Genomic DNA, 11,585 nt, shown 5'->3' with positions numbered 1-11,585 from the left:
TAGTATACTTTATATTACATAATCGGAACCAAATCCTGATGTAAAAGAGGGGGCCATAATTCAAGGTCCCTCCAACCAAACTAAAATACTTAGAGCGTACGTAGTAGAGCATTGTAATGGTTTTGACTAGGGGTGGGCATCGGGGAAAGCAATTAGCTAACCTGATGGCTCAATATTATTCTATGCTTAATTTTTTTACTTTCATGGATCTTTGATTTGAGTTTTCCATGGCAACAATGGTGAATAGTGATGAATAGCTGCATTGCCTTTTTGCCTCTGTTCCCAGTATTCCCCAGAGTATACTATTCATAAAAATGACAAATGATATTACTGACAGCATAACCAAAAATCCAACTTTTGAATGAATGCAGGATTGATCATCATGGCATAGGATTATGATCCCTGGGTGGATTACAATGGAGTGGGATTTGGCAATTATAGATGTGTATATCTGTATATCACCTTCATTTTAACAATCATATACCCTAAGAAAAAAAAAAATCATAGATTGCTAGTCAGATATTGGAAATGAGATATAGCCTCTCTCCGGACTTGGTCTCTTCTTATTTTTCCAGTCGTGGTTAGTGGAAATGGCCGCTTCCATAAAACAAATGCTTTTGGTATCTTAAACCTGCAAAAGATCATAAAGAAAAAGTAAACTACCATAAAGAAACAGAGCAAGAATGGAATTCATAGAAATCTCAACAGCCAGTCTCAAGGGTTTTAGAAGAGCAATACCCAGTCAAGTTCTTTTCTTTACAATATTGCCAAAGGATCTCACTGGAAATGTGAAGCATTTGTTTTGCAGCAGAGTGTCCGATACTTGTATTAACCCATTGCCAGTTTTCTCTGATTTGAACACAAGCAACCACCATCTCTGTGAGCCGAGCATCTGGAATTCCCACAACAACAACGCTGGTGACTCCTGGGTGTTGTAATAGGATTGTCTCTACCTGTATCATTAAACAACTTCACTTCATGCGAATTTGGTTGACAATGAAACAAGTAAGATATCCATAAATGAAACCAACTAAAGATATAATCTGCAACAAAAGAAATCTTGGTTGTATGGATGGATTACGTATAACCTCCCTCTCACAACATACACCACATAACAGTGAAACACACATGTATTGTGAAAGAAAGATTATATATAACCTTGCATACCAGTTTTTCGTCATTGATTTCTCAATAAAACAGCACGGAGGTCAATATAGATTATGATCACCTCGTCAGGGTAAATATTCTCCCCTCCACTCTTGATTCGACCATTTGCTCGTCCAAGAAGCCATACATTACCATATTCATCAATGGACCCAATGTCACCTGTGTCAAACCAAACTTCATTGCTGGACTCTGGTGCCTCTGGTAGACTTTGATTCCAATATCTAAGCATCACATGAGGGCCTCTAGTTAAAATCCTCCCCACATGAGAAGAGCCATCCTCACATATCTTTAATTCGACATGAGGAGCAGGCTTGCCAACACAAATGCCTCTTGGTTGGTGAACTGGCTGCAATTTAGGGGGTTGGACAGAGGTGTCAACCCTTGGGTCATACAGTGTCATGAAGGTTAATGAAGAGCATGCCTCCGTCATCCCTTTAATCATTAGAAGGTAAGAGGAGAAACAAAATCATAAGAACCCACATATATTGTAGAAGAGAATGATTGAAGGGGAACTAAATGAACACCCACAAAGTCAAATTTCAACAAAATCAATACATTATAGATAGATACAAGTTTTCAGATCAAATTTCTGAGGTGTGTAATGTAACACAGATTGGGTTTTTACCAATTAATTATGTCTATGTAGAATGCAATGGAATATATGCATGAGGGAACCAGTTGGGATAAAGGGAGACCTACCATAAGCTGAGAAAAGCTTAGCTTGTGGGAACAATTTGGTGGCAGCTTTGGTAAGCTCAATTGACAAACCTCCACCTCCATTCAATATCTTCTTCACACTTTCTATGCCTTTCCATGTATCCTTCCCCCTGACGGCTTTCAGAACATGAACTCAGAAAAACAAGGGTACAAGGCAGAATATAAATGCAAAATCACTAGCACCAAGCTTTGCAATGCACGACTCACTCTTTTCAGAGAACTGGAAAGTAAAATGTTTAGTAAAGGCAAAAGTACAAGCCTAGCTTTCCAAGTGGATTTTATTTGAACTTGTGCATTACATTTAAACAACTTCTTGAATCCAAAATAATGGCTATTAAGATATCTCCACATACTTGCTTTTCTAACAACGGATTTATCATTTACCTGAATTTAAAGACTAAATCAGCCATTATTGCAGGGACAGTGATTAGAGAAGTCACACTATGCTGCCTTATGGCTTCAAGGGCAGATTTAGCCTCGAACTTGGGTATAAAGACATGGCATGCTCCAACCATTAGCAGTGCTAGGGCTGATGACAAACCACCAATGTGGCACAATGGAGCAGTATGCAAATAAACCTGCAGATAGCCACACAATTAAACATTCAAAATTCATTCAGTTCCTTGAGCTAATTAAAGTTGTGGTCAACCCTGCTTTCATGTGAAACTCTAATCTGAACATCCTTAACTTTAACTGCATTACCCACACACTTCAACTCATAAACAATGTCATATTGCAAGGTATAGGAAGAACATATGCATACATCATCCTCACCGTAACCAACAATGGCAATTTTTGCAAGGGACTGCATAATAAAAGCTGAGTGGCTTAGGGTAACACCCTTTGGCCTTCCAGAGGTTCCTTTACAACAAGAGTAAATAAATAATTAACAAATGACCAGATAATCTTGCAACTTATTTCTGAAAACCTTTCTATGTCTTTTTTCTTTTTTCCAGAACATCTTTTGACTTTAATTTGAACAAGAAAACATTAGTTCTCCCTCTATATATACATAAGAACAGATGGGAGTATAGAGCTTATACCAGAAGTGAAGCATATGATAACAGCACCCTCAGGTGCCCATGAGTAATCCAAAGGTATTGCCTTTTCTGAATGCTTTTTAATCGTTTCTGTAGTTAACACTGCCCAAATGAAGAATGCAGAGTAATCCATTAAACCAATTAGTAAATCAAAGGGAAATACTTTAAATTTGTTGCTCTTTCTAAGTGTAAAATTCATGTCCTGGAAAGTACACACCATTCGAAGGGGAATCCAGCGAAACATGCCACCTCAGAGAAGGTACATCACTAAGTTGAAGCTTTGAATACCAGGGGATACAGCTCTCCTCAGTCACCAACATTACTGGCCTCACTACCCCCATTGCCAAAACCGCCTCTTCATAGCTCTGCAATGAATACAAGCACAACACAAATGTTGGGTCACATTTGGTTTTACTTGGGGAGTAAGTAATTGTCAGGATTTGAATTAAATTGAAGTTCAAGTACGTACCCATCGGTAATTAAGAGGAGCAGCTATAGCACCAACAAATGCAATGGCTAGTAACCACTCCAAATACCACTCACTGATCATAACAAAAACCAAATATTAGTACTTTTAGCAGTAGCAGAGTTTTTTTGAAAAGCATTTTGGTGGAAAATTGTTTTCAGTTTGTGGCGAAGAAGTGAAGCAGAACCTGTTGAAGGAAACAATGGCAACGACGTCACCGGAAGAGAGGCACAGTTGGAGCAGGCCTTGGGCCAGGCCCATTACACCTTCCACGAGTTCCTTGCCGGTTTTTTGCCGGTTGCCAGTGATGGTGACCACGGAACTGCGCCGGAGAGTTGATAGGACGCTCAGGCAGTGGCAAATGTGGGCCTCTGAGTAATTACCCATTTTCATGGAGAGCAAACAGCAAACTGGGAATTTTCCAGAGTCTTGTTTGTTTTTAAGCACTCGGGGTCTCAGCAGGATGTCATTGGAAGATTGGATTTCAAGTTATCTTATCGTGTTCAAAATTCAAACACATGGATAGATATCAGTGTCACGACTATAAGATCAGAATATAAGCATAATGGGAAAATAAAACCAAGATATATGGGCTTTTGAAACTCAAACAAAACCAACCACCACTTTCTTATCCCAAGTTCTACAATACCCGTGCGCCCGTGCTACTGTCTTTATTTATTATTATTATTTTTTTTTTTTCTAAACTCAAGTGATTTCCACAGAGAATAGCCCATTTGCTGTTTTTCTTATATATAGATATCTAGCACCATCGACATTGACTGACTCAAACAAGCAAATGAGAATGACACAGGCTTTGGAAGAGCAGCTGAAAAAGCATTTATGTACTCACATGGCTGGCCTGCCAGACTTGGATTCATGGACATCGGAGGTGCAATCATTTCGTAAATACAACAGAAAATCTAAATTTCATTGCTCTTTGTAAGGAAAATCAACTTGTATATCACGAATGCACACATTTTATCATTTTATTTTATGTGGTTATCTCTTTTATTAGGGTAAATTACACTTTACACCCATAAGGTATCGGTCGTTTTTTATGTTAGTATCCGATATTCAAAACGTTTCAATGTGAAACATAAAGTTTATAAAAATTACAATGTACCTCTTCCATTACTTTTTTTATTAATTTTGATTGCATATAGCATGTGTAGGATTCATTTACACTAATATGGACAATAAATTTATGTCACGTAGACAAATAAAATAAACCAAATAAATAAAAAAGAAATTAGAAAAAGGCAGTTAAATTATTATATATTAAAAAAATTAAAAGATAACATTAAAACTAAATATAAAAATTATCTCGTTCATCCCTACCTCTCCCTCCTCCCGGCCTCATCTCTTTCGTTCCTAGTTTTTTGTTTTTTCAAAATTTTAATTGATTTTTATTTTTTTAACCTATAAAATTCTAGCTGGCTTTTTAATTTGTTTTTTTTTTTCAAATAGTATAAATTTATTGTCCTCATCAGTGTAAATGAATCTTACACATGATATATGCAGTCAAAATTAACAAAAAAGTTAATAGAAGGGGCACATTGCAATTTTTATAAACTTTAGGTTTCATATTGAAACGTTTTAAATATCGGGTACCAAAGTGAAAAATGACCTATACTTGAGGGGTGTAAAGTTTAAATAACCCCTTTTATTATGTGACATGGAGTGAGAGACTCAGAGACAACCACTACTACAAAAAAGCTCATACATATCACTATATTAATATCAATTTTAAAGGTATTCGATATAATATGGTTTTTAATATCGCTTAAAAGTTTTTTTTTCAAAAATTGATATATAAACTATTTTACATATCATTAAGATTTTGGATGTGATATATTATATTGGACAAATTTATTAATCCAGCTTAAAAAGTGATATCTATGCAAATAAATGATGCAAAAATTTAAGAAGGGCAAAAATGCGGTACTGTTCACCACTTAAAAAAATTTTGACAACCCGAGTTTACACATACTTACACTCATACACCCACACTCACATCCAAACTGAACCAGACCCAGACCAACACTCACACCCTAACTCATCATCTTCTTCATCGATCTCCGACGAAGATATATGGATTGAGCTCGAAGGTTAAGCTATATAGCTAGCTGTTTTCCAATCCACCCAGCCTTAAAGACGTTGAGAGTGAAGGCTTGCAGATCGAGATTGATGGGTTGAGCGCGCGCGAAGGCTTGTAGAGAGCGAATGCGACAGAGAGACAGAGAGAAGTCTGAGAAGTTGCGAAGAGAGAAAGAGAGAAGAGAGCTCGATCTGGACGACGTCGCGAGATCGAGATCGACCCAGGAAGCCTTCCCGATACCACCACCCAGCCTTCCTGATTTCAGGTATTTGATGAGATTGTTTTGTTATTTTTTCTTTTTAATTTGAAGTTTAGATTTCGGATTTAGGGTTCTAATATCTGCAGGTTGTTTGAACATGGGTGTTTGTTATTTGGGTGTTTCTGGAATTTGGGTGTTTTGTAGTTTGTTTGAACTCAGGTCTGTTTGAATTTGGGTGCTAGAATTCTTTGTATTTACCTGAAATATGGAACATTATGCAGTAAACATTCATTTTGGGTATGTGTTATGAATTTGGCTCTACCAGGGTTTTGTTCCTCTCACCGAGAATTTGGCTCTACCTGATTTTGACATTTTGGGCTGCTCATGGATCTCTATTTGGTTTATTTGAAGTTTCTGGTATTCTGAAGTCTGAATCATGTTCCTCAATGATGATATTAATATGGGTTACCTGTAATTTCAGATAGTCTGTTTTATATGCATTCATTTGATGCTTCTCTTTTATTCCTCTCTTTTTATTGGCAAAAAAAAAAAAATTCTTAATAGGTTAATCATCATCTTGTATGTTCTTCTTAATTGGCTTAAAAGTAGGAATTTGCCTATTCAAATTGCTATATAGTGATGCATTATAGAAAACTAGTATGCACTGTTGTTTTCTAGTTTATTGTTATACAGGGGCCAGTGATGCTGCTAATGTTGTTTCTTAGTTTATCCATGTGATTGAATTGGTTATAAGTTAAGGCTGCAATTTTGTATTGTTGTTAATCTCACAGGTTTTTCCTTATGGGTCAGTTCCATTGAAAACATATCTTCCTGATGGAGATATTGATTTGACGGCATTTGGCAGTGCAAACATTGAGGATGCCTATGTAACTGATGTTCATGTTGTTCTGAAGGGAGAGGAGAATAATGAAGCTACTCCGTATCATGTGAAGGATGTCCATTTAATTGATGCTGAGGTTCTTCCCCCCTTGATACCATATTTTTTTTGGGAACCTTCAATTGAAAACATTTGCAATTCCAGGATTAGATTTGGAGTGTTGCTTGCATGTAGGTATCACTATACAATTTAATCTCTGGCATTTTTCTTTTCTTTTGCATCACTATACAATAGTTTTCTTACATTCTGTTTCTTTTCTTTTGTGCTTTCTTGATTCCTAGAATACATCAGCTTTTTCTATTTTTGTGGCAATGTGTATTTGGGAGGATTTTGAGATTGATTTTTTTTACTCGTTGCAATTTTTTGCAGACTTACTGTGACCTTTTCCATAGTGTAGAATAAAGTAGTTATATTAGGAAGCCAGTCCGCAAATGAAGTTATTTTGCTAAATGTTTTCAATTTTCTTTGGAGCTTTTTTTCTTTCAAACTTTGTCTTGACTGGTTATGTTAATTTATCTTGATGTCTCTCTTAAAAACAAAGTTTAAGATGAAAATATATTGCACACTGTCTTTGTACAAAGTCTTTTGCACATAAGGTTATAATTTGTATGAGCTCCACAGTCAATTCTCACTCAGTATACTATGACTTATCTGTTTCACTGAAGTTGTAAAGTTTTTATAAAAGGTTGTTTGATATGTAGTTAGTATAATCATGTACTTTGCGCGTGGGGTTGGAATTATCAGATATTGTCATGACCTCTCTTTATGTTTCATGGATTTTAATACTTTTGTTATGTTACTCCTTTATTATATTTGGATATAATTCTTTCTTTAAGGGGCTGCAATAGCTATCTCTAGCTGATCAAATTTAATATAATGCTCTTACTTGGACATGTTTGTTGCAGCACCATTCATTAAACACAAAGATGATGTTCATTTTGGGAAATATGAGAGTGCTCCATTGGTGTAAATGTAATTTTGATAAACTCATAGAGCACCGTAGCTTCTGTTTGCAGAAGAGAGGTGCAAGGAAACAGAGGCAAGAGGTCGGAAGCTCGAGCAAAAGGTAATGTTTTAAATATATATAAAGACATCAATTAATTGGATGTCTATGATTGTATCAAATGTTGTGCATTCCACTCTCTTTGTTTGTTAGATAATTACTATTTTATAGTGGGTTTAGCTCAAGGGGAAGCACCACAGGGGTTATGTGGATAACATAAACAAGAAAATAGTAGAAACTGAACTAGATGGATTGCCATTGGAAGATGTCATAATTGCTACATACAACGAGGGGGATCTATGTACTTCCACCTTTTGACAATAATGCAGCACATGTATGCTATCAGTGAGATGAGTTCTCATTCATCACTTTGAATTGTTTGAGTTGATAATATTTTGAGGTGTGTGGGAAAATGCATCTTAGTTTGAAATTAAGGTTGAATTCAATATTAGTGAAGCTATAACTAGTTGAATGTTAATGCACTATTGATAAAATCTACTTGATTCTACATTGGGCATATACTGTTTATTTATTCTATGTTTTGCCTCTATATGGCACTAAAATGCTTTAATCATTCATGTTTTATAGTCATGTCCCATTTGCTTTTTTAATCATTCATATTTTCTGCATGTACGATAATATATATACTAAGGCTACTATATAAAATGATGGTAATTCACATAACAACTCCTCCCTTTTATCTGATGGGAATGTATATGTGCAGTAATTAAGTATGAAATTTTATCACAAAAACATACATTTTGTTAGTTGTTTGAGTTGGGGATCAAGGTTGTAAACGGACAAGTGTAATCTTGGTAAGCATTTAGGGCAAATTAGTTTCATCCTAATGTTAAATCTTCCTCATTTTCAAATTTTTAGAGCAAATTTTATGATTCTCTCAATCTGAATTATAGTACTTGCTGGTTTAATTACCATAAGAAAATTATAAGCTAGGAAGATCAACTTTGTTTCTTTGGATATGAAAGAGCACACTAGATGGTTAACATCAACTTTTTGAGGTTTAAATATCAAGAATGTAAATACAGGAGTGCCATTCCAATCTTGGCTTTGTCTGTCATCCAGAAACCTACCTACTGCATTCTTATAAGATGCTTAAAAAGTGCCATAAGGATGGAGCAAGTATACTAAGGGTTTTATACTTGGTGGCAGCATGTATATATGCATTTAGTGTCAGGATCTATCAGTAAGCCTGAAACCAAGGGGATAATACTTGCTGCTATTAGGAGCATTTATTTTCAATGTTCTATTTGAGTTTACTCTTTTAACATGAATTGCTAGTTTGTATCGTTGTCTCTAGAATGCTATGTGTAAGTTCTACTGTGTGCCTTTTGTTTAATTGAGTTGTAGTCTTACAGTGTTTTGGCTGAAAAAAAAAAAAAAAAAATCTTATTCATTGGAAAATGTTATCAATAAAGCAGTCAAGTATCGAATTGAAGGATACACTTAAGGACTCTGCAAAATATGCATACAGAGCTTGAGACCTGTACTTTAGTTGATTTTTAATGGGATGATAATTGGCAGGAAATTGATGAAAATTGATATGCATGGCTATTGTTTCATTTTTTTTGGGATGATAATTTGGTAGTTGATAATTGAGATGGCTGCTAGTTGTTTGATTTATTATTGGACTGATAATTGGGATGAAATTGTCATTGATAATTGAGATTGCTGCTATTCGATTTTTATTAGGATGAAAATTGCCAGGAAATTGGGGTGATAATTGAGATGGCTGAATAGTGTAATTCAAGGTTTGCTCTCAATAATCAATTAAATATGATGTTTTCCAGGAGTATTTTATTTTGAATTATTTGTATTGCCCATTGGCTAAAATGAATTTTGGGTACTCACAGGAAGTCGAAGATGAGATTATTCCTTTAAAGGGAAAGGAGAAAAAAGGTATTCCTTAATTAGTCCAGTTTTACCGTTGAATTAGATCTCTCGCTCTCTCCGTATTACGTACATATTATTATTTTCTTTTTATTTTTCTTTGTAGGTTGGATGGTGCTGTTTTAGATCTAGTTGCAGATGATAATGTGGGCATGAAGAGACAGAAATCTGTTTATCATTGGGATTAGGTACTTTTAACTGTATTATTATTTTCTTATTATTTTGTTTAAACTATTTTTCTCTTAACCTCACTAAACTGATGGATGGCAGAGGAGGAAAAAGTACATAAAGTTGAATAATGGAGATCGTGTGACTGCCAATGGCAAGGTAATTTTTTTATTGCCTATTTTGACATCCATAATTAATTGTACTTGTGCCTTTTTTTTTTTTGTTGACAATTTGACGCAGTAAGTTGTATGAGAAAATTTTGGATTTTGATGGGTATGGGGCTATTGAGTTAAAATTGTTAGGTTGCTGGAAATGTTCTGGCAGAACTTAGAAGGTCAATAAGTCTAGATCCATGTCGAGTTTTCTTAGTGCATTTAAAGGTGTGTGGGTTTTCTTAAAAATTAGGGAGTGCAGCCTGCTCATATTTGGTTGTTAATATGAAAGCAGCAGACGTTGAACATAGTCTTGTGTTTGTTCTTAAATTTGTCATGACTGTAGAATTTGCTTAATGTATGCATTCAACTTGTACTAAGTTATCTTTTGTTTGCTACTAATCAAACTTAACCATTCTACTGTCTAATTAATTCCTCTAACCTTTGAAAAATTGCCTAGCAATTTATACCATAATGCATATACACCAAAAAATAATGCAATTTTCCTTTGTGTTTTCAATGGAGCAATTCGAGGATCAAGCAATGTAGTTACACCCAAGACCAAATTGATGATGTTCCAGTTGAATGGGATGACTTTGTTAACTCGACTTATCTGTAGGCTTTGGTATAATGTGGTGATGTGAAACACCCCGAACCTCGGGCCCATGAAAATACTGAACATCAAACTGTTAAATCTGTTTTCTCTTACTTTTGAGCCATGCACAACAACGTAAGTAAATATAATTCTGTCAAAAACATTTTAAACAAACCACTTAGTAAAAACAATTAAATAAATCTCTCTGGGTCCCACTGCATCGTCTTCTCCCCACTGCTTTCTCAGCCTGCTTAACCTGCAAAAACAAAAATCATACACCACATCCATGGTGTACCAGGTTATACGACAAACCCGGTAAGCTCACTAGAGCTCGTATGAGTGAAGTGACATAATAATTGTCCTCAATAATTTTCTCAATCCCCAAACTCAAAATCAATCCACAAAATATCCATAATTACTTAATCACAAAACATTCCACCACCAATCATCCAAGCATCAAGGTAATCAAAAACTCCTCATATGCACATCAAATCTCATCAATAATAATAATAAAGTATTCTTGCAAATCAATTGCCTAATCGTTGCTATTAACCTCAAACATTCACATCCTAATTAATAACCTCATGGCATAATCACCCTCGCTTCCCTTCTCAAGCTTCAAGCCTAAACCTTACCAAGTTCTAACCAGCCCAAGTCCTAACGAACAAAAGCCATACAACACACGGTACAAACAAACATCTATCCAATTTCACTCACGACGCTCTTTGAAACCCTCCAACTTTAAAACTATTTCTCAAATCCATTTTTAAGTCATCTCAAATCTGTGGTTCGAACTCTGAAGATTAAATAGTATTTTCAAGTTGTAAAACTGTTAAAATAACTTAAATAAAAACACAAAACTCTACTGAAACTGTCATTTAAAATATTTACTGTTGTAATTTCATTTCTCAAAATGCTCCACAAACTGAAATCTCACGCCACACTAGTACCCGGGAAACTGCTGGTCATACACTGCCGAGTCATCTCTAGGCAAGTGCAGAGCAAATATACACCTGTGCTGGTCATACACCGCCGAGTCATCTCTAGGCGAGTGCAGAGCAATTATGTACCTGTGCTGGTCATACACCGCCGAGTCATCTCTAGGCGAGTGCAGAGCAATTATGTACCTGTGCTGGTCATACACCGCCGAGTCATCTCTAGGCGAGTGCAGAGC

At 35.6% G+C, this 11,585-nt stretch overlaps 1 protein-coding gene and 1 long non-coding RNA gene across 5 annotated transcripts; one reads left to right on the top strand and one right to left on the bottom strand.

Annotated features, from left to right (window-relative positions):
* Positions 1-135: 135 nt before the first annotated feature.
* LOC147292669 (2-succinylbenzoate--CoA ligase, chloroplastic/peroxisomal-like) lies at positions 136-3,935 on the bottom strand. Of its 2 annotated transcripts, XM_086230437.1 has the most exons (10): positions 3,578-3,926; positions 3,394-3,466; positions 3,142-3,289; positions 2,928-3,026; positions 2,648-2,745; positions 2,269-2,462; positions 1,867-1,994; positions 1,229-1,599; positions 739-953; positions 136-631 (listed from the first exon to the last, which is right to left on the bottom strand). In XM_086230437.1, the coding sequence occupies exons 1-10, from the start codon at positions 3,781-3,783 to the stop codon at positions 502-504; spliced, it is 1,662 nt and encodes a 553-aa protein (XP_086086563.1). In that variant the 5' UTR covers positions 3,784-3,926; the 3' UTR covers positions 136-501. The 2 variants fall into 2 exon arrangements, with proteins under 2 accessions (XP_086086563.1, XP_086086564.1); XM_086230438.1 differs by lacking the exon at positions 136-631 and having other exon boundaries at positions 815-953; positions 1,168-1,599; positions 3,578-3,935.
* A 2,290-nt stretch (positions 3,936-6,225) lies between these two features.
* Positions 6,226-10,454, top strand: LOC147292668 (uncharacterized). 3 transcript variants are annotated; one of them, XR_015120553.1, is made up of 6 exons: positions 6,226-6,755; positions 7,491-7,651; positions 9,299-9,357; positions 9,460-9,505; positions 9,603-9,684; positions 9,767-10,453. It is a non-coding gene; the product is annotated as an uncharacterized LOC147292668 (long non-coding RNA). The 3 variants fall into 3 exon arrangements; XR_015120552.1 differs by having other exon boundaries at positions 6,228-6,664; positions 9,767-10,450; XR_015120554.1 differs by having other exon boundaries at positions 6,662-6,759; positions 9,767-10,454.
* Positions 10,455-11,585: the final 1,131 nt, after the last annotated feature.

Source organism: Dryas octopetala, chromosome 2 (genome assembly GCF_963921425.1).
Source record: "Dryas octopetala chromosome 2, drDryOcto1.1, whole genome shotgun sequence".
In the NCBI taxonomy this organism is placed as follows: Eukaryota; Viridiplantae; Streptophyta; class Magnoliopsida; order Rosales; family Rosaceae; genus Dryas; species Dryas octopetala.
The sequence above is the reverse complement of the archived record's forward strand: the minus strand, read 5'-3'. Positions and strand labels throughout refer to the sequence as shown.

Bases quoted from the DNA above. Each gene is read 5' to 3' on its own strand.
- LOC147292669 (XM_086230437.1), bottom strand. From the start codon at position 3,783: ATGAAAATGGGTAATTACTCAGAGGCCCACATTTGCCACTGCCTGAGC. The intron at 2,463-2,647 runs GTATGCATATGT...GGCTATCTGCAG, and splicing joins TTGGTTACGGTGAGGATGAT to GTTTATTTGCATACTGCTCC. The intron at 1,600-1,866 runs GTAGGTCTCCCT...TAATGATTAAAG, and splicing joins TAAGCTTTTCTCAGCTTATG to GGATGACGGAGGCATGCTCT.